The sequence below is a fragment of the Seriola dumerili genome, unplaced genomic scaffold, assembly GCF_002260705.1.
Source record: "Seriola dumerili isolate Sdu_G_001 unplaced genomic scaffold, Sdu_1.0 BDQW01000454.1, whole genome shotgun sequence".
Taxonomy (NCBI): Eukaryota; Metazoa; Chordata; class Actinopteri; order Carangiformes; family Carangidae; genus Seriola; species Seriola dumerili.
This window is the reverse complement of record NW_019174709.1, coordinates 255,881-283,880: the sequence shown is the minus strand read 5'-3', so window position 1 is coordinate 283,880 and position 28,000 is coordinate 255,881. Positions and strand designations below refer to the sequence as shown.

The window sequence follows — 28,000 nt, the reverse complement described above, 5'->3', positions numbered from 1 at the left end:
TCTGCAGACTCTGCAGCTGTCTGTTACCCTAAGATTCAGACATCAGATACACAGATCAGATAGGCGCTTGACTTGTGATAGTCTAGTTTTCATTTCTCTTCTTTATCTTCTCTACATATTCAATGACAACTACTTCTGCAAATAATGGATTTATTTGTAAACACTACATAAACAAATGAATATTGATATATATTTTTTGAGTAATCAGCCAACAGTTTTGTGATTATTTCTCAGGATGTTCTTGGTGTGTAGCCACCGCTACTGTCAACATCGTGTTAGTCAGGGAATGACAGACCACAGGGTGCCATATGGGACAAGACCCTTGTCTAAAAATAGTAAGGGTCTTGATTGGGGATATAGACCCATATAAAGAACTGACTTATAAGTACCACTAAATGTTGACTGTGGTGGATCTGGGATCCCATCCTGACCAGAGCTCCAGAAACCAACCAGCATTCCTACACTTGAATATGATCCTGCCCCAGGTGTGCTGTGTATCTCTTGGTGCTAATTTAAAATATTGATTTATTTATAAATATGCATCAAAGGGGCATATTATAAACTAAAATATTAAAGTTTCATTAAATGCAAATAACACATACATTTAAGTTGCTGCAGTCTTGCTTTATAATCCTGGTTTGATAAATAGACTATAGCACATCATATACTGTAGTGCATCTTCCCATGTTTGCAAACTAAATCTGTTGTTTCAGCCTGGTTTTAATGTACTGTACAAACTGAGAGAGAGGGAGAGAGAGACAGAGAGACAGAGAGAGAGAGAGAGAGAGAGAGAGAGAGAGAGAGAGAGGTAAAGGAAGAGCTACAGATCACGTGAATGCGCAAGCCAGGAAGTGGTCGATGCGCGCACTCATTTCAGGTTTGGCCGGACAGTAGAGTGTTTTGTTAAAAGTAGGACTCAGCCCGCATAGGCCGAATGACAGCAACAAACTGAACAGTTTTTTTTTTTTACTGTTGTCTTTTGTTTGAATTTCGGAAATAAGTAGCGTTAAGTTTCCAGAAATGGGTCCCGGATAAAGGAAAGAATATTCCAGAAACACCGTGGACTACGGGGTTTCGAGTGCGGGCAGGAGCACAGCGGCCCACGGCCGTGAAGGAGCTTAGCAGCCGGTAGTAGCAGAAGGAGTCGCCGGCCATTGTGTGTCAGGAACGGAATTCCCATCATATTGAAGCCCCGTAAGTCTCCCGTTTTTGTGTCAGTATCCATTGGGCCTTTTAATCTCAGACGGGCGGCTGGTGTCAGGAGATGTCATGTTGTGGTGTTTGCGTAAAATAGGTAACCATATCAACCCGTTCTTGTTAGCTAGCGTTAGCCTATGTGTGGCTAATGACATTAGATGTTCGAAGACTGTAGGAGCGTTGGATTGTTTGACTTGTCTTGCGCTCTGCTGGAATACACGGGTAGGAGTTAAGGTGTTAGTGGTCCTTCTGATTAACTGTAGCCTTATAATGCTATTTGACAGTATGAGGTATTATTATGGCTGGATAATTTCAGTCAGTGTAGCCAGTACGGTTGAATTAGCTACAGTATATAATATTAAGTAAACCCCCGAACCACTGTCCACGAATTGTGTTGTCCCACGCTGCCCAATGTGTGTACCGGGTACATTAAAGTAACGTGCTAATGTTACTGAGTAAAGGTTATTTGCTTATTCCAGTAAATTGGGTTGACAAAACATAATCTTCGGAAAATAACGTCATCTTGGCAGTATAAACTGGAGGAGCGTATAGTTCATAATGACAGGCACATGACAGCCTCCAACACGTGTGTCTTAAAATAAACGAACCTCCTGCAGTCGGCTGGCTAACTTGCCCGTTACCAAGCTAACAACTCCGGGCACGGGAAGCTGCATTGTTAAGCTTGCTTACTAGCTTAATGAACACCACCCGAGTTTTTAGTAGATGTGCTGTGTTAAACGCCGAATAAAATGGCTGATTTAGCTGTTGTCCTTTGTTTGTCATTTGACTGTCCAAGCTAGCAACTCGTTGTTGCTATGCTAAGGAAACGAGGCAAGGCTCAACGTCGGTTTCGTTCGGCTAACGTTATGTACAGCCATATGCTTCTTCCTGTAAGACAATGTCCAAGTATTGTTTGGCCTTGTTATTTATAACCTAAAATAAAAAATAAATAGTTTAAAAGCAGTGAACTACACTCCTTTCCTGTGTGTGTGTGTGTGCGCGTGTGTGTGCGCGTGCGCTTGCGTTTGTATGATGCAAACATTGCAAACACTATTATGTTTACCTGGGTTGTTTCACATTACACTGTTTGACCCTGAACACAGCGCGCATACTGATGCCAAGCAATCATGTAGATTACCATCAGTTTCTGGTCATGATTATTAAGTGTCTCTCTGCCTTCTGCCTTAGGTCCCCATCCCTTACTAGCCTTCCTGATTCTGTTCTGGGAGAGTTCAGACCAGTATCATCGCCAAGATAGCCGGGCCAGGCAGGAAGAGGCACACCTCAGATCCAGACCCCAGCAGCGGTAGTGATTCCGGCGACGGGCGGCCTGTTAGTGCCAAGTGCCTGAAGATGGCCAGCAGCGGTGGTAGCGAGACAGTGGGCCGTCGCGGTGGGGCTCAGCAGAGAGGAGGCAGCGGGAGGGACAGCAGCTCAGACCTGTCCTCCAGTACCAGTAAGAAGAAGCAGAAGGACAGGGCCAATCAGGAGAGCAGAGAGGCCAAGAGGGCAGCAGCAGCTGCTGCTTCAGCAGATGGGGTCATTGCAGAAGTCAAGAAAGGTAAGGACTAATAAAACAGTTGCTATTGATTCATTTGCAGATCATGTGTCAGGTTAAAATATTATTAAAAAAATTAAATTGGAATAACACATTATAACCACACTGCAGTATACATACAGTATTGTAGTATCTTCCAAACTAAATGTACATTATGCAAATATAGAAGTTCATTTCAGTTAAATTGCAGTGTATAGACCTATTTGACAATTGCAGCACACCTGTAACTGAGAAGCTGAGTGTATTTTGTTGTTCACTTAGAGGTATCTGAAATGTCCAGGAACTACCATGAATCCCATCATTATGTTACAGGTGTCCAGTGAAGGTTTCTTGTAAACAAAGATATGTTTACATTCAGTGATTCTCACAATATTGTACAGTGCATATCCTTGAGGTCTCACAAACATAATGAAAGCATGTCCTTCCACATAAAAAAAAATGTAGAAGCTGATTTTTTAACCTTTTACAATTGTGCATTATTTACATCAGTGCATATAAATGTGCAGTCTTTTTCTTCGTATGTTATTGTTACCAGCGTTCAGTTAACAGATTAGTGTAAAAATAACAACAGGAGGATATATTGTGTGTGCCTTTGTGTCTTTGTACATGTGCATGATACAAAGTGGTCAAAATTTCCACGCACAAACCTGCAGGTGAGGCGATTCACATCCTGTCACCAGTGTCATGATGCTGACACTGGCAGCAGGATGCTGATTACTGATTGACAAAGCAAACATAGATTTAAACAAAGCACCGTTTACAAAATCACCTATATAAGTGTTTATGAGGAAAAGAAATGGGTAGAACATGTTTATTAGACCACAAGAACACACAGTGTGTTTTTGTGAGACTGAATATAAACAACTTTTGTTTGTTTACAGGAAATCTCCATAGAAGTCCTTTATAAACAACACACTTTGGTTGTTTAACAACAACTGCTAGTATTTGTTAGCTACTTGCAGAGTAACGAGATTCACTGATGTAATATACCATGCCATATTTGCATAGTACGCAAAGCATTGTCGCATTAGGTTTGTGTATACATCATATAGGTACACTGTTTATTTCTTTATTTTTTAATTGTCATGCATAGGTGGAATATATTCTCTCTCCTGTTGTACTCAAAGCAAAAACATGTCAGTCATGAATATGAAAACTGACACATTGACATATCTGGTGGCTGCTGTAGCTAATAATAATAATAATAATAATAATAATAATGATGATAATAATAATAATATAAATATACAATAATAATAACTTTATTGGTACAGCACTTTTCAAAACATAGTTACAAAGTCCGTTACAGAATAAGATTTAAAAAACTAAACAAAAACAACAGACACATGGATAGAAAACATAGAACATAGGACCTGATAAAACATAATGTGTAATAAAAACAAGCAAAAATAGATGAGCAACAGGTTTACTGCCTTCTGGTAAAAGTAAGTTTTCAGGAGAGATTTAAAAGAGGCTGCTGAGTTTGCTAAGTTCCTCGGGTAGGGAATCCCATAGCAGCGGAACTCAAACAGAAAACACAGTTTCATTTGACAGTTTAGATGTCAGCTCTGACAGATGTTAGATGTTGTCTACCCTTCCAACTTACAGTGTCCGTATATTCAGATGAAGTTGAATTATTAGTTGATTAATCGATTAGCAGATTGACGAAAAATAATTTGGCAGCTACTCTGATCATTGAAGTGTTTTTTAAAGGATAAATGTCAAACATTACCTTGCTCCAGCTTCTCAAATGTTAGGATTTTCTGCTTTTACTTTGTCTAGTGTGAATAAAGTGTAGATTGCAAAAACCTTGCTCCGGGTATAAATACTAGGCTTATAATTTGGCATCATTATCAAAGAAATATATCTAGATAGAGACTGCTGTTATGGATGTGCTGCAGCTATAAAGTGCTGACCACAGTTTTGTTGTCATTCATCCATTCTGTTGTCATACATTTATGATATTAATTATTCTGCATGAGGCATTGAAACATTTAACACCTTTCACTTCAGTTATTTAGGAGTTGGTCTGATCTACAAATAGCAAAGATCAACATTGTGATCAGCAGTAAAAACACATGCAGCCTTGTGTTATTTAGTCCCACTGTTGTTCCTTTGCTGCATGGAAGCTTTTTTGTATGAGCTGGCTGCTTTGTACATACTGTACTTTTCATTTAGTTGTGGGATGTGTCTCATTAAAGGTTTTTTTTTTTGTTTTTGTTTTGAATTTTACATGCTCATGTGCGGCTGTGAGTACAGCTTTCCTCTCTGCTGTTTCATGTCTTTTATTGAAGCGCTTGTGGCTGAATGTGCATTTTATTGTAGGAGGAGGAGGAGGGTTGCCATTCAGAGGTGGACATCTTTTTCTTGTTTTAAAAACACTCCCACACACATTTGACAGTAAGAACATGTCAACATTTCTCGGTTCCAACGTCTTCTTCTAGTGGTAGAGCTCAGTAAACCCTGCTCTGAGTTTTTAGGGATGGAGCTAGAAATTATATTATCTTGCCTGACCTTTTAAGTATTTGAGGGTATTAAAGTGCTCTGCAAAATCCTTGAGAAAGACATGCTTTCCCTTTGCTTTAGGTGTCCATACCAGTTACTATTGCTTGTGTTGCCTAGAAGGAAGAAAACCAGCTCACTTATACATGTTGGTGAAAAACATAACTTCCTCAGCCTTTATTTTTTCCTGCACATAAATCATTAAATTATTGAGATAACATTGCTAATGACTAAATTACTCAAACCTATAATTGAGTTGCTTCATGTGATGGATAGGCCTGACACTGGTTCATCCCTGGAGGCAGATGTGCTCATGTAAGAAATATCACATTTCCTATAAGCCCTTGGCCTGAAAGCCTGTTGGTTCATAACGACACCATCTCACATCCATCCAAAGTCAGTAAAGATGCAAGTAAACAATGCAAAGCAGTTTTTCTTTTCTTTTTGCATGTGTTGCCACTGAGTGTTGTTAAATAGGCTGTAATGTATTAACACCGTAGAGATTTAAACATTATATTAAAGTGACCCACTGGGTAAAAGCAGCCCTCATTTGTGGCTGACCCACCACTCTGTTATAAAATGAGGAATTTGCCACTTGACACCTGTGTGTGGAAAATAAGCTGTGTAGCTTGTGTAACATTTTGAGCATGTGTGAGTTCATGTAACTAACCTATATTTCTTGAACTGGTGTTTTCCAAAGTGTCAACTTAAATTTATAGTAATATATTTAGATCAGAGCTCAAAGTAACGCTTTAATGATACAGATAAGTGACAAGTTAAAGGAAAAATTACAATTAAGCTCTTAACATCCAATCATGCTCTATGGCATATACAAAGATGCTGAAGGCCCAGTTGGTTTTGTATGAAGATGACAGGAAAATATCTAAGTGACTCTGAAAGAGGGTTCATTGTTGGGATACGGATGACAGTAGCTACAGTCACAAAGACGGCTCAACTGCCTGGTGTTTCAATAACAGTGACGTGACATTTGAATTTAGATCTACCGGAAAGATGTCAGTAAATGGGTTTGGAAATTGTGGTCGACAGCGTCTATTTGAGGACCGTGATGCTCGTGCATCGGTGTGATATGTAAGGAAAAACGGGATGTGATCAGACTCAGAAAGAGCCATCCATCGACAGTCACAGAGAGGGATATTATAGTAGGGCTGCAGTGCGTAAACCCCTCACTACAAAGATGAATGCACATTTGAGAGTTCAGTGGTGCAAAAACCAGAGACATTGGTCTACAGAGATGTGGAAAAAAGTGATATGGTCAGATGAGTCATCCTTCACCAGACTGTCGACAAGTGGGCGAGGGCATGTGTGGCGCACACGAGAGGACAGTACAAGCCTGAATGCTTGACCCCTACAGTGCGGGGATCCAGTGGCTGTTATGTTGTGGGGGGGCATTTTGCTGGCATGGTTTGGGTCCCCTTAGTCACAAAGTTGTTCTGATCAACTCTATCCTCTGATGAAACATTTCTATCCTGATGGTCGTCGTCTCTTCCAAGATCAACATTCAATGGATCAATAGTTTGTTGAGTATGAAAATGATGTGAATCATATTCCGTGGCCTTCACAGTCAGTCACTGACGTGTTGCACAGCGCTCTCCGCCACCAGCATCAAAACACCAAATGAGGGAATATCTTTTGGAAGAATGCTGTTCATCCTCCAGCAGAGTCCAGAGACATGGAGAATCAATGCCAAGGGGCGTTGAAGCTGATACGGCACTTCATAATTAACCAGGAGCACCTCCAGTGTGGATACTCGACACTGGATCCATGCATTCTTGTGTGGATACAACATCCTGCTGGATTTGGTCTTTGTTGTCTATGCTGTCTTGCTGAATATCACTAGAGGGCATTTTAAACAATAACCTAGAGTAGATAACTTTTTAGGCAATGAACACCTTTACATGAGAAAACTGGGCTGTGTTTAGATTGACCAGTTCTATGTAATGTTAGTGGATACTCCTTAATTTGCTGGAACTTTACTTTGTTTGGGTGTGTCTATCTTTGTCAAGATGGTTCTGTTTTGAATGTTGGTGTGGTTTCCCACTACACAGTCCATTTGTGTAACAATATTTGTGTTGCTGGCTGTCTCCTGAAGTGCAGTAATTCTGGCTGAGAATCCTAATCTGGGAAGCTTTGTTTGTCAAGGTCATGAGAATGCCCCAACTCTCTCTGTCTCGACACCACCTTCTTTAGTACCTGTCAAACCCCGTTAGTACACATAACTGTGGTTCATTTACTTTGCTATCAGAAGCACTCTTGTCCATGATCAGCTATTGTCAGATAAATAGATAGATAGGTACTTTATATATCCCCTAGGGGAAATTCACGGCTGTTCTTAAAGGTATTAGAAAGGTTTAAGGGATGAGAGTCAAATTGTTGTCATTGTCAATACAGTGAATTTGTCTTATTAGATTTCGTTCAACCACATACTGTGTGTTGCATCTGACAGGTCTTGGTACATTTGAAGTGTAGAGACAAGGCTAGATAAAGACTCAAGCCAATATGATACACTAATACACTAATAGTGTTAAAATGCTGTGTAATTATTGCACTTATTCTAATGAGGCAATCATTTTATTTGGCAGTATAGCAGGCATTTGCCTAAACACATCCTCCAGCCACAATAGTCCCAGACTGACAGTCCTCTTCCCACAGATATCATACAAAACTACTATTTAAAATTGTATGAAAGCATAGGAAGCACAGGAAACCTATGATTAAAGTAAATCTGAGACACTGGGTATATTCTGAATGCAGAGCTATTCAATTGGTGGATATGTCTGTAATTAAACTTGAACATAAATGGTTACATAAGGTGTACTTTGTCTGTTATTGCAATAATAATTATGGTAATAAAAATGAAACAGTACCACTAATACTATTTATTTATTTAAGTTATTTTTTTGGGCTTTTTGTGCCTTTAATGGACAGGACAGCAGAGAGACAGGAAATGGGGAGGCAGAGAGAGCCGGAATGACACGCAGGAAAGGTCCGTCCGAAGCGGGAGTCGAACGGGGTGCCAGCTGTAGCGAGGACTGTCGCCTCTATATATGGGGGCGCCTGCGTAACCCACTGCGCTACACGACGCCCCTCCACTAATACTATTTTATTGAGATTTAATTTTATCGATTATGCTTTCATTATTAATATTTACCTTGAGGTGCAGATAGAAATGGCGAGTCCAATATGTTAATTTTTCTTGTGACATCAATGGACTATAATTATGTGAATCGACTGTATATTTTATTGTTTTCATATCATGATCATGTTGTACCCAGTCAGGAGAGTACACTGTGGCGTGGCTCCACTGGGAATACCACTGCTACCAGCTGGAAGGGATTGGGTGTTGCTTGTGACCTTTTTAGAGCGATTAAGTTAGAGAGAGAGAGAGGGAGGGTGAGAGAGTTAAGGAGTGACAGTGGGAAAGTTAAGGGCTGTCGTCGTCGTTGAAGACTGACTGGAAACACAAGTGTGTGTGTGTGTGTGTGTGTAGGATCCATACGCCAGCAGGGCGTCTGTTGCTCCTTCTGCTTCTTTTTTTGGGATGATTTTTTAGTTTGAATTGTCGCCACAACTTTGAGGTCACTATGAACAATGGTACGTTTGTTTTGTTCTTTCTGTCAGAGTTTCTGCTCTTGATCGTACCCTTAAAGTGTGTGTATGGTTTGGTGGTATGTTTTCTGAGTCAGTAAGTCAATCATTTGCTTTCATGCATTTGTTTACTTGGAATACAGTTTGTGTGGCACACTAATTTTAGATGTCCCGTCTGTGATTGCTGAGTTGACTGTACTGTCTGCTTCACTCTGTGTCTGAGTGCTCTGTGCTGACCCAGTTGAGCACATGAGTGCAATGGTATGGCCTATGTGAGCAGGTGCATTGCAGTGTGTGTGCATGTGTGTTCTCTCAGGGTAGCAGAGGTACAGTATGTTCGCCATTGGTCTTACTGAAAAACTGTTCTTTGTCTGTTGTACTCTGCATTGTTTTTACTCTCTGATTGAATTTTTACCAGATGGGATTCACTTCAAAATGTTTCTGCAGTGTCCATGTAGCTCGGGCAGTGGCCTGTGACTAATATGTATTCTAATGAAAAATGAATGTACTCCAATAATCATGGTGCAAAGTGCATTTTTTTTTTCCAAGTTCCTGCTCTGGTTTTACATCAATGTGACTGTTGGTTCCTTTGGGTTTTTCAGATGTATTTGTGGACTGGAAGCAGAATGTCAATGAAGTGACTGTCAGGCTGCGCTGTGGGGAGGGGGTGCAGAGGATAGAGGACATAAGCACAACCTTCACGGATACACACTGCCATGTTTGCTTCCCAGGTAAGTCATAGTAATGTAAGCATGGAACAAAACACAGAAAATAAAACTGTGAAGCATAAATATAAAGAAGTCTGTTGAATGTTATTAACATGAAATCAGAAAAGAAGAACAGGCACAGTTGTGCATTCGGGTTTAGGCCTTGTTGAACTTTAAACCTATCTTAAGAGATTGCATGTCACCCACATATGTTTTAACTGAAACATATCTTTGTCTGACTTGTATAGCTTGTCTTTTAACCATATATGTTAAGTGTATGAGTCCAGTCTTGCTTCCAATAACATCTGTATGCATGATTTCATCTTTCAGATGGACGGCAGTGGAGCTGCCAGCTGCAGGAGGAAATTGAGGCTTCGTGTAGCAGAGTCCAGTACAAGGAGAAGGGAGGCTTCCTGCACATCATCATGCACAAGAAGATTCCCTTTCACATCTGGCCATCACTTAAGGTGAGTCACATAAGATGATTCTTTCTCCATACATGAGTATATTTGCGTCTTGTTTTTATCTCTTGTATTTTTCATAATATTTTATTATTTCATGAAAATGTGTAATATTAGTTGGGACACAATGAAAAGTAGCATTCAGCCGGTGAACAGGATCTTCAGCCTTTGGTTAAATGATAAAAATGGCTTTGCTTCTGTCTGTGCTGTTTCAGTCAAACAAGAAGGAGAAGGAGAAAGCGGCAGCGCCCACAGAGGCCAAAAATGACAAGGAACCAGAGATGAAGCCTGTTGCATCGGAGTCTTCAGAGAAACCCAAACAACTTCATCCCCAGCCTCCCTCCTCACCTGCACACAGCGAGTCAAGACGCGGAGGCGGCAAAGCTGAGCGGGGTGTCAAGCGCTGTATGAAAAACAAACCAGCATGCGACAAAGCCACCACGGACTCTGTAGGGGCGAAAGGCGGAGCTGGAGAAGGCTCAGCCACCACCAGCAAGCCTGTTCCCGTCACAAAAGCCGAGCAGCAGCCTCAGGAACCCAGTGCCAAGCGCACCATTGTACGGCCGCCCAAGACCACTAAGGAGGGTACATCAGCTGCTGACAGGGACACACACTCTGTCAAGTCTAATAGTAAAGCTCCACACACACACCTGCCCGCTGGTCGGAGCCCGCAGACACAACGCAGGGATGGAAACAACAGAGCAGACAGACTAAGCAGCGGTCAGGAACCGAAACCTGGAGTTGCTGTCGCTGCTGCCAGCCATACCAACAAAACTCAGGTGAGACAAGTCGTCACCTTGTGGTTGGTTATAGCTCCAACTACGTTTCTTTCATGTAACTTGTTAAAATGTATTTATTGAAATTATTTTGCTTAGTTCTTGTTTTTTCATTTACATGAACACTTAATATTAGTTTCTGATTATTAGCTATGGTAGTAGAATTTGCATTTACACAGTTCATTATATTGTTCTATAAAACAAAGGGAAAAAAACAACTATGGTTTATTAAAGATCATTATGTGAAACATTTCCAGAACTGCTGGAGTGCAGAGTGTATTGTTTAACTCCAAAATCTAAAGGTATTCAGTTTATTATCACAGAAGTCTAAGAAAACTAGTAAATATTCACATTTGAGAGTTTGGAGTCAGTCATTTCGGCCTTTTTGAGTAAAACAGTGACTTAAATTATTCATTGTATATTAAAATGCTAATCATGTCAGCTCTAAAACTGTCAGATGTGATTTGTGTTTAATTTTATTCTGTTATAAAATAATGTAATTGACATCATGCTTGTCCATAACCAGTTTAAAATTGTAACTGTAATTATGACTGTCACAAATTAATATTATAGCTGCTATCAATAAATATAGTTCCACTTTTGAATGCCATATGATTTAAGATTATACCGTAATGTTATAATATCTTAATAAGTGTGGGCTCAACTTGCTTACAAGTCATCTTCTCTCAGACTGACTGGTTTGAACCGTGGGAGAACTTCAACAATAAGCGCCTGCATTGTTTTATCTGTTCATGTGGAAACAATAGGAATTGTTGTGGTTATGTTTGGTATAACCTTGTTTTAAACTACACCTTCTACAACTACAGGACTGGAGTTAAATTTATAGAAATAAATCATAATTGGATAATTCCAAATAATTAATTCAAATCATTCAGCACTATGATTTCATAAGGTGGCAGCCGATAACACCATCTGGCCTGTGTGGTCCCTCCCCTTTTCAAGTTTCCCTCCAGCTTAGAAGAGACTTGTGATTTGATTAAACGTTATTGTGAACTGTCAACTAACGACAGTCTTGCAGTTTGTTCACACAACAGCTTGTCTGATTTAGAGGAGTGAACCAGACAAGAGACTGCTTTGTCTGCTGTGTGTAGTGTAATGAGGTGTCATCACAACATCTAGCATCAAAATGCTATGATACCGTGCACGGCCTCGGAGTCAAGTTGTCCACTTTCTTCTTGATAACTGCAGTGAAGAGAGGGAGAAGAGGAGTCATGGAAACCTTACAATCCACTGCTCTTAGATGTTGAGATAATATCAAGGCTTTAGGTGGTGCCTAAAAATTCCTGAAGGATTTACATAACATTTCTTTTCTTTCTTTTGGGTCAGGTGGCAGAGAAACAAACCCAGTCTTCAGACAGGTCTGGAGCAACAGCACCCGGCAATGAAAGCCAACCAGCAGCTCCCATCAGCACCAGTGACTGCCTCAAACCTGTCGACTTCAACAGTGAAGTGGACTCCGCTTATCCTGCAAGACCAGGAGACAGAACAGACTCAGAGCCAGAGAAAAAGCCTGTTGAGCAGGAATCGGAGCAGGATACTCTGATCTGCCAGCAGCTTGGATCAAAAGAGACGGTACCAGCACCAACTGTTGGCATGGTTGCCAAACAAGGCCTGGCACCCGATGTAGCCCAGAGGCAGGGCAGCTGTGACGGAGAGGAGAAGCGGGACCAGTCCAAGGAGGAGCCCTCTCTGGAAATTAAACAACAGGAAGGTGTGTTGAAGGTTTTGAAAATACAGAAAGCCTTTGATGTTGGTTTATCATACAAGCGTTTGTGTTAAAATTGTCATTGTGGGGATTTAAACCAACTGCTGGCGAGGTGTGCGTGCGTGCGAATACCTTCACATACCTTTCAATAGACGGCAGAAAAACAATGGCTACATCCGAATAAACACAATTAAACACCTTCCAAACCTTCGACCCTGATTTTAATCCAAGAAGCTTCATCTTTTACTATAGATCACAATCCATACAAATTTACATCTGTGTTTTCCACTTTCTATAGGGTTTATTTTCTGAAAATATCAATGTATATACAGTGTGTGCTGATAGGTGCAGCAATAACAAAGTGTATAGTGTCCATATAGTTTGTGAACACTGACTTATTCATCAATGAAATATGAGTTTGCTGATGTATAACTATCCCTAACTCCCCACAGCCCCAGAGCCGATGGTGAACCTACAGTTTGTGAAGAACGATTCGTATGAAAAGGGCACAGACCTCATGGTGGTTAATGTTTACATGAAGGGGATCTGCAGGGACACAGCCAGGGTCATCTTCAGGGAACAGGACTTCACCCTCATCTTCCAGACAAGGTAGTCAATGTGCATATGCTACAAATAAAGAGCAGTTATCCCAGTTATCCCAGTGAATGATGGAGATGTTTCTGTGTCGTCTTTCTACAGTGATGCTAACTTTCTGCGGCTTCATTCAGACTGTGGACCAAACACAGTCTTCAAGTGGCAAGTCAAACTCAGGTAACTGTTGCGGTCACTGTAGCCGGTCATCTGTTTTGTCAAAAAAAGATTTTCAAATGTAAAAACTCAGTATTTAAGCAGCAGAGATTGCATGTTTTCCTGTGTAGTTGTTTGTATGAACTGTACAAGTTTGCTGAATTGATTTTTTTTCTAAGAAACCGAGCCAGTATCATCAGCAAATTGGAGCAGTTATTTGTCCAAATCTAGGTCAGGTCAAACACATGAAATAGATAAGGGAGTACCTGACATGTACTGATAGTAAACTGTGACCCCAGGTCAAATCAGACTTTTATCTATGTATTATTGTTTTTGTTTTGTTTTTTGTTTTTTTTTAACTTTTATTACTTACTTAATTTATTGTTTACTTGACCCAAATGTGATAAAGATTATTTTGAGAAATTTATCCTGTTTAATGCTAATGAAATACTCATGGAAGCCGTTGATTTAAAGGATCAGTGTGTAGGATTTAGGGGGATATATTGGCAGAAATTGAGTATAATATTCATCATTATGTTTTCATTAGTGTATAATCACCTGAAACTACGAGTCATTGCGTTTTCATTAGCTTAGAATGAGCCCTTCATATCTACACAGGGAGCGGGTCCTTTCCATGGTGCCTGCCATGTTGGAACGCCACGTTTCTACAGTAGCCCAGAACAGACGAACCAAGCACTGTGTTTAGAGGGGGCTGTTTGAATTTTAATATTAGTATATAATAGTAGTATATGTATTAGGATGCACCTCAGCACCAAATGCCACTATATCCTTCACACCGGTCCTTTAAACGTTGGTGGCTTTTCAAATTCTAATCACCACAAAGTCTAATCTGATCCATCCCATCATATGAGTTAATCAAGTTTATTGACGTCCTTTGAATGACAATTTAAATGTTTTAAATCTCCTTAAAACAATAACTGTTTTAAAATAATCAGTATGAAACCTCATATTGTAATGGGTGAAACACTGATAGCTGATAGGTGGTGAGAGTTGGCGTCACCTCACTGCCCTTTGTCTTTTTATCTGACCTGTCTTCTTTTCTCCCTCCTGTGCTTCAGGAACCTGATCCAGCCTGAGCAGTGCAGCTACTCCTTCACCCCATCCCGCCTGGACATCACCCTGAAGAAGAGACACAGCCAGCGCTGGGGGGGTCTGGAGGCCCCTGCCACACAAGGTCTGCAGCCAGGCTTCTACTGGTCAACACTGTGCGGATAGAGTTTCTAATGTGTCGTATGTGGTGGAATGATAACACTCTTCTGATAGTCTTAGTCGATCCCGAACATATGTAAACATTGTAATCTGAAAATCAACATACACCATTTACACCTCAAGGTAAACACCATTAAAACCATATTTTTTAAACTTAAACAATGCACTTAAAGCTTCAGGAAGAACACTCTAACATGTGAAGAGCTAGTCTGATATAAATGTAGACAGCAGATCCGTCCGCCTGTGTGTATGTTTACTATGTGTGTGCTTTGCAGGTGGCTCTCAATGACAGGAATTTGAACTCTGTAACTTAGTCAGTAAGTAGATCTCGGTACCAGTCTGATCCGCCAGACTCATGTGGGCTGCAGACTGTGTGGCCCCTGAGAGCCAGGAAGCGGTTCAGCGTGGGAATAGAGAAAATGTCTCCGTTTATTTTACAGGTCCACAATGACAGTATTCACTTGATACACACAGATGTTCTAAACGTGTATAAAATGCGTTCAAGCAGCCTTATAATTCAGAATGAAGATTCCAGAAATAAACAAATACTGAATGAATATTTACTTGTGTTTAAAGGGAGCTTGGCATTCAAGGAAATTTCTGTTTTCCCCATAATTAGTACAAAATGACTATGATGACAATGATTTCTATACAGGAAACTTCCAAGGGAATTATTTGTAAGTAACAAATCCTTAAAATAAAGCATTACCAAGACTTGAGGTTTCATCTGTCAGCACTTGTTAATTGATTAATTGACTAAAGAGTAATAAGAGTTCAAATATGTCTGACCTAATGATTCCTAATTTATTTCAAAGTCATATGTTATATGTGATATGTGACAGGTTATTATAATAACAACAATAATAATAATAAAGTTAAATTTATGTAGCACTTAGCAAAATCAGAGATTACAAAGTGCTTCACAAGCATAAAATAACAAGCAAACACATGCAGACAAATTACTCAAGATAATAAGTAAAAACAAAAAAAAATAAAAACACAAGTAAGAAATGTAAAAATATCTGAAATATTTAAAAGACATTATTTAAAAGCTTTGTGAAAGAAATCTGTTTTTAGAAGCGATTTAAAAGAACATACTGATTTTGCAAGTCTAAGCTCATTATTACTGTTCATGTCCTGTTGGTTTGACCTTCATCTTCTAACCACAAGCTCCATTCTCCTTTGTTTAAGGTGCAGTGGGTGGCGCCAAGGTCGCTGTGCCCTCCAGCCCTGCCTGCATGGATAAGAGCCAACCAGGCAGCAGCCAGCACAGCCTCCCAGCCAAGGAGGAGCCACCAAGAGTCGGGGAGGAGAAACCCAAGGCCCCTAAGGCTTCATCCAGAGTGGAGGATGGTGGTCTGGATACTGTAGCTCCTCGCACCGTCTCTGAGCATGTTGCTATTACCAAGCCAGAGACCACAGTTACCGCAGTGAGTGACAAAATACATAATCATAGAAACTGTAGAGTTGATGACGAGACAAGACTAAGGAACACATTTTTGATTTGTTTACTGGCTTATTTGGTCTTACTAGTTTGTCAACTTAGTATTATTGTTGGGTATTATTAATCGGTGTGCATACATATATTTCCTGTCCTAGCCTAAGCCTACCTGCATGGTGCAGCCCATGACCCATGCACCTCCTGCCAGCAATGAGCGCCATGAGGAGGAGGAGGAGAAGAAGGTGTGCCTGCCTGGTTTTACAGGATTGGTTAACCTTGGCAACACCTGCTTCATGAACAGTGTTATCCAATCCCTGTCCAACACCAGAGAACTCAGGGATTATTTCCATGGTAAATTATGTATTACACTACTTTGCTTAGCCCTTAATAAATAAAAAAAACTCGTATATTTTATTGGCACTCTGATAAAATAAATTAGCTCTTGTTGACCAAACACATCATTTATTTTATCTTCCATCCTGCTGTGAACGACACCACCTTCTTGTATTGCTAAGAAATATAACAGTGTGTTTTTATTTGTGCTTTGATACACAGATAGATACTAGATATTGTTGTGATAATTGTCGCCACATTAATTGTGGTCGTGTTGGCTTCCTCTGCTTGTAGCTGAGGGACTACTGATATGCAGACAATAATGGTGCTAAGGGGCCCCCAGGGGCAAATTTAATGAGGACTCAGTAAGTTTTTATCTGCATAAGCCAGATACAGTTTCTGCTATTTAAGCATTTAAAACATTGAAGCAAAATCTAGGTCACCTAGTTTTTGGACTAAAACAAAGGTGATTTGATAGAAAATTGTTACTGTATAAATGAAACATGAGCTGAGGAAACTAAATATGAAATAAAATACAAAGGGTTATGGTTTGTATTGATTCTTTTACATTCATTATAAGAATAACCAACAGCAAACACAAGAGGAGCCATTTCCATAAGACATGCTGTGGCCTGAACATCTCACATGTTTTAAAAACAAATGAAAAGTTTTGTCTTTTTTGTCACTCCATTCTATATATATATACCCACAGGAAGTCACGTTAAGTTTAAATATAATGGTGAGTCACTGTTTGTCCCTTAATGTCTAAGCGCCTAGTGACTCATGCCTCTATTTTCTGTGCCCCTGCAGATCGAGCATTCGAGGCAGAAATCAACTGCAATAATCCACTGGGAACAGGAGGCAGGTTGGCCATCGGCTTTGCAGTGCTGCTCAGGGCCCTTTGGAAAGGAACTCACCACGCCTTCCAACCCTCAAAACTCAAGGTACACAAGCAGCACCCTGACGTTTTCTCTATATGAAAAATGTGCAAAAATATTTCTCCCTGTCTGTACCAGCTAAGACGTGTTTTACTTTGAAAGAGTTACATTTGTCTTTGACTGCAACTTTGAATGTAGCAAGTGCAGCATGATCAGTGTTGTCATTCCTTTGTGTTGTTTGTAACCTTGCAGGCAATTGTGGCCAGTAAAGCCAGTCAGTTTACAGGTTACGCCCAGCATGATGCTCAGGAGTTCATGGCTTTCTTGCTGGACGGGCTACATGAGGACTTGAACCGCATCCAGAATAAACCGTACACAGAGACGGTTGACTCTGACGGACGCCTGGATGAGGTAAGTGTTTTTGTCACCTGTGTTTTTTTTTTTGTACTGAAATGACAACCACCATTCTTCCTACAGTCTCATCAAGGCCTGATGATGTGATTCGTCTGTTGTTGCAGGTGGTTGCAGAGGAAGCATGGCAGAGGCACAAGATGAGAAACGACTCCTTTATAGTGGACCTCTTCCAAGGCCAGTTCAAATCCAAGCTCGTTTGTCCAACATGCTCCAAGGTAAAACACAATAAGTTTCCACAGTAAATGCTTTTGCCTTATTATAGTGATGAGTAACCTACTTCCTTTCACCTTTACTTCTGTCTTTCTCTTCAGGTGTCTATCACCTTTGACCCTTTCCTCTACCTGCCAGTCCCACTGCCCCAGAAACAAAAGGTGCTCTCAGTTTTCTACTTCGCTAAGGAACCTCATAAAAAACCCATCAAGGTAAGAACAAATAACAAGTTTCTAATTCTTGCAGTCATACTACTGACAATTCAAAGATGTTGTTTTGTTTAGAGGAAACGTAAAAATGTCTTACATGTGATCCAGGCTTTAATGTACCTTTTTGTGTTTGTGTGTCTCTAGTTTTTGGTCAGTGTGAGCAAGGAGAACTCCAGCACTGCTGAAGTCCTTGAATCCATCTCCAGGAGTGTGAGGGTCAAACCAGAGAATCTGAGACTTGCAGAGGTGAGATATCTAAAATAATCAGGATTTCCCACCCTGATACAAATTTCTAAGATCGAACTGATAATTGGACTTCCCTCCTCTCAGGTGGGGAAGAACCGCTTCCAGCGCATGTTCCTGCCGTCCCATTCCCTGGACACGGTGTCCTCCTCGGACATGTTGTTCTGCTTTGAGGTGCTCTCCAAAGACCTGGCCAAAGAGAGGGTGATAGTGCTCAGAGTGCAGCAGGTAATAAAAGCCAATTCCTGATTATACGTTTTCTAGAGCCTGTTAAAATAGATCAGTGTGTGCAGATATTGATCGGTCTTTCTTTGCCCTCTGTTTGCCCTCCAGAAACTCCAGGTCCCAAACATCCCCATCTCAAAGTGTGCCGCCTGCCTGAAGCCTCCAGTGTCTGAGGAAGACAAGCTGAAGCGGTGCACTCGCTGCTATCGTGTGGGCTACTGCAATCAGTGAGTTCTCCTCCAAAATGTCTCAGCCTGGCACAGTGTTTTTCCAATGTACACCAAGGCATACGTCATTTTGTTCTTAAATTAAGTCCATGAACTATTCTATGAAGACGTTAACTCTTTTTCATCTCCTCTCAGAGTATGTCAAAGGACCCACTGGCCCAATCATAAGAGTCTGTGTCGACCCAACATGGAGAACGTGGGTCTGCCCTTCCTGGTCAGCGTGCCGGAGTCTCGACTCTCCTATACCCGCCTCACTCAGCTACTAGAGGGTTTCTCCAGGTACACGGTCGCACTTACAGTCCTTGAGTGTTCTTCGTCATATCAGATGTTAAATGACAGACACGTAATTGTTACAACAGCTTATGCACCTTGTTACATGAATGTGATGGCAGTTTCACATGTTGGTCTCATGTCTGAATAATTGCTTGAGGCATGTAAAATAATAATAACAGGTGTTACTAGGTTGGACCTACTGTATTTGCACAGAGACGCAGAAGCACACACTTGATTGTTTGTCCTTTCAGCTGTTTTGAAAGATTAGGAAAAGTATAAACCCAGTTTCACTCAAACTGCCCTGTTTTTTACCACATGGGCAGAGCAGGTTACAAGGAGCTGCTTGTTAATTTCCATCTGAGACCCAGATAGTGGAGGGAAAATCATGTGAATATTTAGAGAAAATACATTGCATTTTGTATTTTCACATCTAGTGTTTCTACTAGAATATATTCAAAGGGCTTAAACAAGTTTGCTTTACTTTAATTTTGGTTTAAGGTCATTATGAGGAATCACTTAGTTCTTCTTTCTCTCTGTGCAGGTTTTCTGTCAACGTGTTCCAGCCTCCTTTCCAGTCAGGCAGGACGTCGCCTGAAGCGTCTCAGTGTCGGGCAGACCTCCCCCCAATGCCAGCCGGCTCACCTGAGGGTGTTGGGTCTGGGGATGAGGCCATGGGTGGTAGCAGTGCTGTAGGAGCAGGTGATCTGGAGCTGGAGAGCCAGTCTCTGTTGCCTGAATCCCAGGCAGAGTATGCTCAGGCCTCAGCCATCCACTCTGCGGAGTCAGAGTCCCTGTCCTCCTCCCAGACCTCCCTCTCCACCATGCGGACTACAGACTCAGGATTCACTGAGCCAATCTCCACAACGTCCTGCTGCTCTCTGGACCCTCATGCTGAAAAAGAGACGTCCTGTGAGAAGGCAGTGCGGCCAGAAGGTGATAACACAACATGCGGATGCTTCAGTGTTTTTGTTCTTTCTTTTTTTTTTTACCTCTTGCATCACCTTATTTCTCGTTGACACGTTTTGCAGCTGCAGTAACAGGGTACCAGCATCCAAGCGAATCCGCATCAGGTCATGCCAGTCAGTTCTATGTCTCTCTGCTGGACTCTAACAACAAGGAGCAGAGGCTGGATGAGAAAGGTATGACCACACCTCTCTTCAGTTCTGATATTTAATGGATCCTAGTCATTCTACTTTCACATGTTGATGTTCAAGTCTTTTGTTGAGACTGTTAAAGACTGTCCAAAAAGTGATATTAGACTATAAGCTTTTTTCTTGTGTCCGCTGTTGAAATGAAAAAGTCCAACACACAAGCTTTATTTTTCTCCCTCCCCACCAAACCCTTTTGTAGAGGACTTGCTTGCGGACCTCCCTGAAGACGTGACCCTGGAGATGGTTTGGAAAAACAACGAGCGCCTGAAGGAGTACGTCCTGGTGAGCTCCAAGGAGCTGGAGTATGAGGAGGACCCCGGCTCGTTGAGTGAGACAGCCAGAGCGGGACACTTCACCCTGGAGCAGTGCCTCAACCTCTTCACCAAGCCAGAGGTGCTGGCACCAGAGGAAGCATGGTAGGAATCTTTATTTTGTGAATAGATCATTTAAAAATAAGACCAGTAGCATTTGTACTGGGCCATTAAATGTTAAATACCAACAGTCCAAAGCCTAAATATACTTACAAGGACATAAAATGAGGCAGAGAGGCAGCAGATTCTTACATTGGAGAAGCTAAACAGAAGAATTTTTATCAGTTTTGATAGTGACTGAAGTGACTGAAAAGAATAGAAATCAAACTGCAGAGAGTCAGTACAGTGAGTCAGGTGGGCACTGTGAAACTCTCTCAACAAACAAAACAACACTGCAGCAAATAAAACTTTTCCTATAAGGTTATGGCCTTTTTAAAGACAGCGAAGGAATAAATTACTCTCAGTATTGAGAGTGAGAGTAAAATGTCATTCTGCACATAACATCATTTTATCCTAGATTGTAGAAGATGAATATACCCATATTGATTTAGCAGTTTTTAGACTATATAATAAATCAAACATTTTTGACTTCTAGGTTTTTAAGAGTATTGCAGAAAAGCAGCACTATGAGTCAAAGAAACTAAGGTGCAGAATAAGTAATTGAAACCAGATTTGTCACAGATTCAGATTCAGGAGTAGGTCTGCCCCAGAGCCTGCTCAGGCATCCAGACATGGGCAAACTGACCTACTGTTTAAGCTCTATTCAGCGATGGGCTTGACCCTGTGACACATTTCAACATTTTATTACCTAAGTGTGGTGTTCTTGGTCTTTCTTTTTCACTGCGGAGCAGAACAATGTATGACAATGGCCTATATCAACAATACTCTATACTTTAAGGTACTGTCCAAAGTGCCAGCAGCACCGTGAGGCCTCCAAGCAGCTGCTGCTGTGGCGTCTGCCCAATGTTCTGATCATCCAGCTCAAACGCTTCTCCTTCAGGAGCTTCATCTGGAGGGATAAGATCAACGACATGGTTGACTTCCCCGTCAGGTAAACGCACTAAAAAGTCACTTTACATATCAACTCGTCCACGTTTTTTTTACACCAAACCACTTGTTTCATAGAATGTTTTTGGTGATTTAAAGGCTCGTGCAGTGCTTTGATCACTGCGTTCACTTGTTGTTCTTGTCTTGTAGGAATCTGGATCTGAGCAAGTTCTGTATTGGCCAGAAGGATGAGATGCAGCAGCCTCCTATCTATGACTTGTATGCCGTCATCAACCACTATGGTGGAATGATAGGAGGCCACTACACGGCCTACGCTCGCCTGCCAAGTGACAAGAACAGCCAGCGCAGTGATGTTGGTGAGTGTGCAGTCGATGGTTTTCACAAGCGCTCCAGCCTCCCTTTTCTGCTGCCCTGTTGCTAACCTCTCTTCCTTCTCCTCTACCCATCCTCCCTTTCCTGCAGGCTGGCGTCTGTTTGATGACAGCACCGTGACAATGGTGGAAGAGAGTCAGGTGGTGACGCGCTACGCCTATGTCCTGTTCTACCGGCGACGAAACTCCCCCGTGGAGAGGCCACCGCGCTTCCTCAGGCCTATGGGAGCCGAGTCACCTACTGCAGCAGGAGCTACTGCCAGCCAGGTGAGGGCGCCACAACCACAAGAGACAGAGTCCCAGTCTGTAAAAGGGCTTTTCACATTGAAGTACAGCAGCTGAGGTTTAGGTTTTATCCAAAGTTGTAATATCACTTGGCTAACTCACATCTTACACTAACGTTTTACCTTAAAGAGAACAGCTGATTCAGTTTAATCTTCAAGATCAGAGACACACACACACACACACACACACACACACACACACACACACACACACACACACACACACACACACTCACACACACATCTTGTTCTTCACACAACATTTCTGAACGTTTTTTCAGAACCCGAATTTAACAGGTTAATGAAAGCAGCAGCATGCTGGTGTATAAGGGCACAGTGTAGTCTATGATTAAATAAAAGGTGTAAAAGGGGTTTTGGGAAAATATCTCATGACAGTTAATTCAATGAGTGTGACCACTGAAAATTCACTTAAAACAGGAGAATCTGCAGATTCATCCTTGATGGTATCACATGTTTATTCTACATAATCCACACTCAGATTGTGTCTGCTACTTTGAGAAATGATCACAGCTTCTTCACCAGGTATTGTGAGCTGCAAAAACATGTATATTTGAATACAACTTGAATACAAATCCTCCTTTCATTGAACTGGAGCAAATTGATAAGTTTGTCCCCCACTGTTTAGGAATTAGCCGTGTTTGGCAGGCGCTAGAAAAGCCAGTGTGATAAGTGCCTCTGAGAAAAAAGTGCCTCTTTTCAATTAGTCTTGATAAGAGCTCCCGCTCTGTGATGCTTAATAACTCCAGCCCAGTGGCTTCATGATGGATAGATCCGTCACAGAGATGGTCTCTTAATCTCAGCTCAACAAAGCTCAGCTGTCTGGCAGCATTAGCATCTCGTGACATTTAGTTTTTCAGCAGCTTCAGTGGTGTGCACTACTACAAATGCAGAGCATGATTTCTCTCACTCTTGATGATGCATTGTGTTTTTACACTTAGCTTTTATTACAGAGGTTGTGGAAGCAACCTTGTGATGCTGATGATGGAATGAGACTGTATGTGATCCTTTGTGGTAAAACGATGAATGGTTCATTTTTATGACTTTAGAAACGGATTCACTTCTGTATCTGTGTTGTAATGATTGTCTTTAAGTCAGCACTCGACACTGAACCATATACCTTAACTTTTTGGACTTGGAGAAAGTGTTTGAAGAGCACAGTTAAGATTTTCTTGTATTTTTTGATTTACTTAACTGTGTTTTTACTAAATAATGTGAATTTCCTCCACACGTGTCCATCTGACTTCTGAGAGCGTCTCACATTGTCTGATGTCGTCCTTAGACTATCAACAGAGAACGTCAGGTTCCTTTAATCAACACATTTGATTGACTGTGAGATAGATCAGCTGAATGTCTCTTATTATAATCATAGCATGTGTTAGACCACGCCTTTTCCCAGAAGCTGACACCGGTTTCCGCCAATCGCAGGCCTCTCTAATATGGCGGGAACTGGAGGAGGAAGAGGAGGGGCTTGACGAAGGCCCCCGCGGACTGTTCCGCTCTGCGCTGTGGAGGCGACAAACGCAGAGGAACAGGGATGAGGAAGACGAAGACAGAACTGAAGGGCCGGTGCGACGGCACCGCGGGCAGAGGATGTCGGACTATCCCGACGACGACTGCGTGCGATACTTTGTTCTGGGTACGCTGACGGCGGTTTTGGCCCTGCTCGTCAATTTGGTCTACCCTCTTCTTTACAAAGCCAACTGGACCTGAGCACCGGCTGGGTGGGGACTTGCTTTGGCTCGGGGCTTTCAAGCAGAAATGAATGTGAGGTTGTTCAAACAAGGAGAGGTTAGATATAAACTGGAGAGTAGGAAGTTTAATACTTTCACATCACATCAGTCTTCAGCTAGTAAAATGGTTTTCCATTCTATCCAACACTGCAACACTTGACATGTATTTATAACTGGACATGGCTCAACCCTTTAAATACCTTTGGCACTATTTCACACAATAAAAGACGCTAAGGAAACATGTAGACGAAGTGACGGCAAACAATGCCCCGTCATCATAAGAATACCTTACAGTTAAAGCTGCAGTAGTGGTTCTGTCGGCACACAGAACTGGTATGTTGAGTGTTAACTATTCACAACATTGCCTCTATGCATTGTTTTGACTCTTGCTTCCAGTGCATGTGTACTTTTTAACAAGGGTGTAGTTTTTAGAAACATATTTTTAACAGTAGTTCTCACATGATCAGCCTTAATCATCTACACCCACATACACATGGAAGATGTAGTTGTGTGGAAAAGTTCATCATTGTCTTTTAACAACAATTAAATCGTCACTCAAGGACCAGGAAGACTGTGAGGTGTGGTTGAAAGCTAACAAAAATGCTAATATGTAGTTGTTTAATTTAAGATTGTTTCTGTCAAAGAAGCTTTATAGTTGTACAGTAATTATTAATTATGAGAAAATGATTCCAGTGCAGAAATGAAGTCGCTCTAGAGCAACATATGTTAAAGACCTTTAGTTTTAATTGCACTACAAGACGGCAACTTCCTGCAGAACGAATGCAAGAGAGATGAATGGAATATGTCTGAGAGGAGGCAGTGATTCATTTTAAATGTTCCGTATCATGAAGCAAAGTGTACCTATTTTTGTGTGTGACCTATTTGCTGTTGCCTTTTCCATGTCCCTTACATGAATAACATTCATTTTTTTAGGCCTTAAAATGAGCTGTTTGTGTTTTAAATGGTCTTTTTTTTTCCTATAACATTTGTGTTTTGGTTTTTATTGAAAACTCTGTCACAATCTGTTTTTAGTTGCTTTTTATGGAACTTTTTTAAGCCATAGGCAGGTGAGGATTGAGTTCTCAGGATGAATTGTAGTAAGAACACGCTACAAAAAAATAAGACGAGAAAGTGACTGATGATGCACAAACTGGGAATTACCGTCCAGTTGTGAATGTGATGTTTTTAATTGTGTTGCTTTGTTTTGAGTGGGACGCTTCAGAGGTTTATTATGGACAGTTGCGGAGTCAAAGTGCAACCAGTGCAGTTAAATAACAAAATATGTGAATATTGTTTTCTTGCAACACTGCAGTGCATCATTGTTATTTACTGCTTTTGTTTTCATTTGAAAACCTCAAAATATGTTTCTTATTTATGACATAACCACCTAAAAAACCTTTTTTTTCCCCCCATATTTTAGACTCCAAACTGTCCATAGCTGATGTCTTTACTCTGCAGTCATTGTGGGTGGTGTGTATTTGGGTCTCAGGGAAATCTTCTGGTATCATGGCAGTGTAGAGGACCTATGTTTGCCTTAATTGTTCGGTATAGCACCATCAGACTGTGTATACTTAACTCAGATATATGCAAGACTGAAGTCCATGTAGTTTTAAAACTTTATTAGGTAAAGCTTGTGCTCAGATCAACACTGCTTTGGTGATGAACTTGACAGTATGAAAGCTGTTTATACCCAGTATATAAGCAGCAGTGAAGAGGATTTAATTTTAGGACAAGCTTTGCTGTTTTTAAATCACCTAAATGCTGCTGCTGTTTTCTTTTCTTTTTTTTTTCTTTTGATGTCGACTGGATTGAAATGGGCCTGACTGAAGGATAAATGTGTGTAGTCTGCTATAAAATGTTCATTGGCAAGAATAATCATGACTTATATTTTGTGAGGAAATAATGTAAAGACTGTAATATACTTTAAATCATTGAACTGTTGATAAAAAATCATTGCAAGTACTGTATTTAAAATTATAGCCTTGATAATTTCTCTGCAATAATGTATCTAGATACCTCCATATAAATGCTGCTTTCTAATATGTGTGTGTGTGTGTGTGTGTGTGTGTGTATATATATATATATACACACACACACACACACACACACATACATATATGAGCATTGTACTCCTTTTGGAAATAAAATCTCCATGTGTTTATAGTCCTCATGTATGTTTTTGAAGTCATGTAACATCCTCACCACTTTCTCCTCACACAGCTGAAATCTCCCAGTGTACTAAACCAGCATGATTTATTCTTCACACTGGTTTATTTTACAGGCCTCTAGCCAGTCACTATTCGGGACAGACCTGGATCCTGAAGGACCACCGTCGCTGACCCCGGAGGTGCCCTCTGACCTCTTTGCCCACTCCGGAGAGTGCACGGCGCCGTCCTACAGCAACATGGAGGAGGTGGACTAGTCGCGACGAGGACTGAAGAGAATGCAGATCAGAGCTGGTGATCCAGGGAGGTTCCCGGGTGGAAACTGCTCCTCGGCTGCAGACACATCAGTGCTCATTTATTACACAGGCGCCTGAAGCCGTCGTTACAGTAACCGTGCAGTGCTAGAAGATCTGGAGGTGGTCTCTGAGGACTGGACAGCACTCACTTGTGACAGACCTTCAGATGCACATTTAGATGTGTACTCAGTACTAACTAGACACACATCATTGATATACTCACATTAATATACTTACCCATTGATAAAGACTTAACGAGCTGTATATGTAATTATATTCATTCAGTGCATATAGGGACACACACACATACACAGACGCTAACACACTTGTATAATCTCATAGCTCCTGTTAGCTGCTGCTAAAGGAGCTCATCCTCAACCACCTAACAGAGTCAGTGGAGTGCCTGCCAGGCTCCCACGCACCAACGCACCTTGTGGTCTGGTTTCAAGCTAAAAACCTCACTGCTAACCTTTACCAGACCTTTTAATCCCTGGCTACAGCTACGGTGGATTACTAGGGTAAATTTGGGGAGTTTGAGTGAAGATTGTTGTCATGTGCGTAAATCTTTTACTTCTTTTGTTTTGTTTTTTGAGGTATTGCCTGGTTTGATTTGTCTGTGGCAGGTTATTCAGTAACTTGGATTAGAATTGTAGAAAACAAATGTGAGACGGGTGAAGACCTGCTACATTTCTTTTTTCTTTTTCTTTTTTTAAATACAGAGGGCACACACTGTTTGTGTTTTTGTTTTTGCTTTGTAAACTTCATTTGGCTTCTGTTGCTTTGGCGGGTTTTGTTTGTTTTTTGTACTTGTTTGGATATTCGATCCTGTGGATGCAATTGTCAAAGGCTTCAGTATAAACTGAAATGTGCATGACTGCATGTTCATTCAGGCTGTAACCCGAGCCCCTGTTAAGTCCCTCCCCATCCACCTGGAATTTTGCTAAATTTCATTATTTCTGTTTTGCGTGAGTTGTCCGGTCTCACCCCTTCCCTCCTTTGTAATGGATTGCGTATATAAAGTGGGGATCATTAAGAATGCTGCTGTGGATTCATATGAATGGTTAATATAAATAAAAACAATTTTGAGTATTGCTGACATTAGTGCTTTTTAGTTTTGTTTTGTTTTGGCCCCAAAGGCCTGGATTCATTCCTTCTAAACCATTCCTTTGAAGATGTCAGCTTGGGCTGTGATGGCTGTGATTGGCTGTTATGTTTTAAAGAATCAGTGTGGCATTGGGAAAAAAAATAAACACTCAAATCATCTTATGACACAACAACAAAAAGTATTGTTGCAGGTGCATGAGCAGGGGGATCTGCTCCTGCTTCAGGACTGTGTCGCAGGTACAAACTGTACCTCACACTTCCTTTGTTTTTGTTTTTTTCTTTAGTGAAAACAATCAAACTCTAAGCGCGGCATGTGTTTGAGGAAAAGAGGAAATGAGCACTTGAACCTGTCAGTGTTATTAATTACACCTGCATTTGTTCTGATGGGTCAAAATGTCTGTTGGGGAAACAGGAAGTGAAGCACAAATAAACAGATATAAGGAAGTAGAAATAAACGGTCAAAAATGTCATGTATTTTAAAAATAGTTTATTGATATTTGTTAACTCAGGAGTTTATGTTCATCGAATTTGCGAAAAAATGATTAATAGTTCAATTAAGAATATAACATTGTGTCACTGAATTGCTTTCAACATAG

The 28,000-nt window shown here is 41.0% G+C and overlaps 1 protein-coding gene across 1 annotated transcript; it reads left to right on the top strand.

Annotated features, from left to right (window-relative positions):
• Nucleotides 1-1,004: 1,004 nt before the first annotated feature.
• On the top strand, nt 1,005-27,396 carry usp19 (ubiquitin specific peptidase 19). The gene is made up of 26 exons (XM_022762904.1): nt 1,005-1,194; nt 2,386-2,758; nt 9,466-9,594; nt 9,901-10,037; nt 10,247-10,810; nt 12,155-12,539; nt 12,986-13,142; nt 13,233-13,304; nt 14,360-14,475; nt 15,702-15,940; nt 16,110-16,302; nt 17,095-17,228; nt 17,415-17,573; nt 17,681-17,791; nt 17,888-17,998; nt 18,140-18,241; nt 18,326-18,466; nt 18,572-18,690; nt 18,826-18,969; nt 19,505-19,896; nt 19,992-20,102; nt 20,314-20,530; nt 21,324-21,476; nt 21,623-21,789; nt 21,896-22,071; nt 26,121-27,396. Exons 2-26 carry the CDS (start codon nt 2,551-2,553, stop codon nt 26,259-26,261), a joined length of 4,578 nt encoding a protein of 1,525 aa, XP_022618625.1. The 5' UTR covers nt 1,005-1,194; nt 2,386-2,550; the 3' UTR covers nt 26,262-27,396.
• Nucleotides 27,397-28,000: the final 604 nt, after the last annotated feature.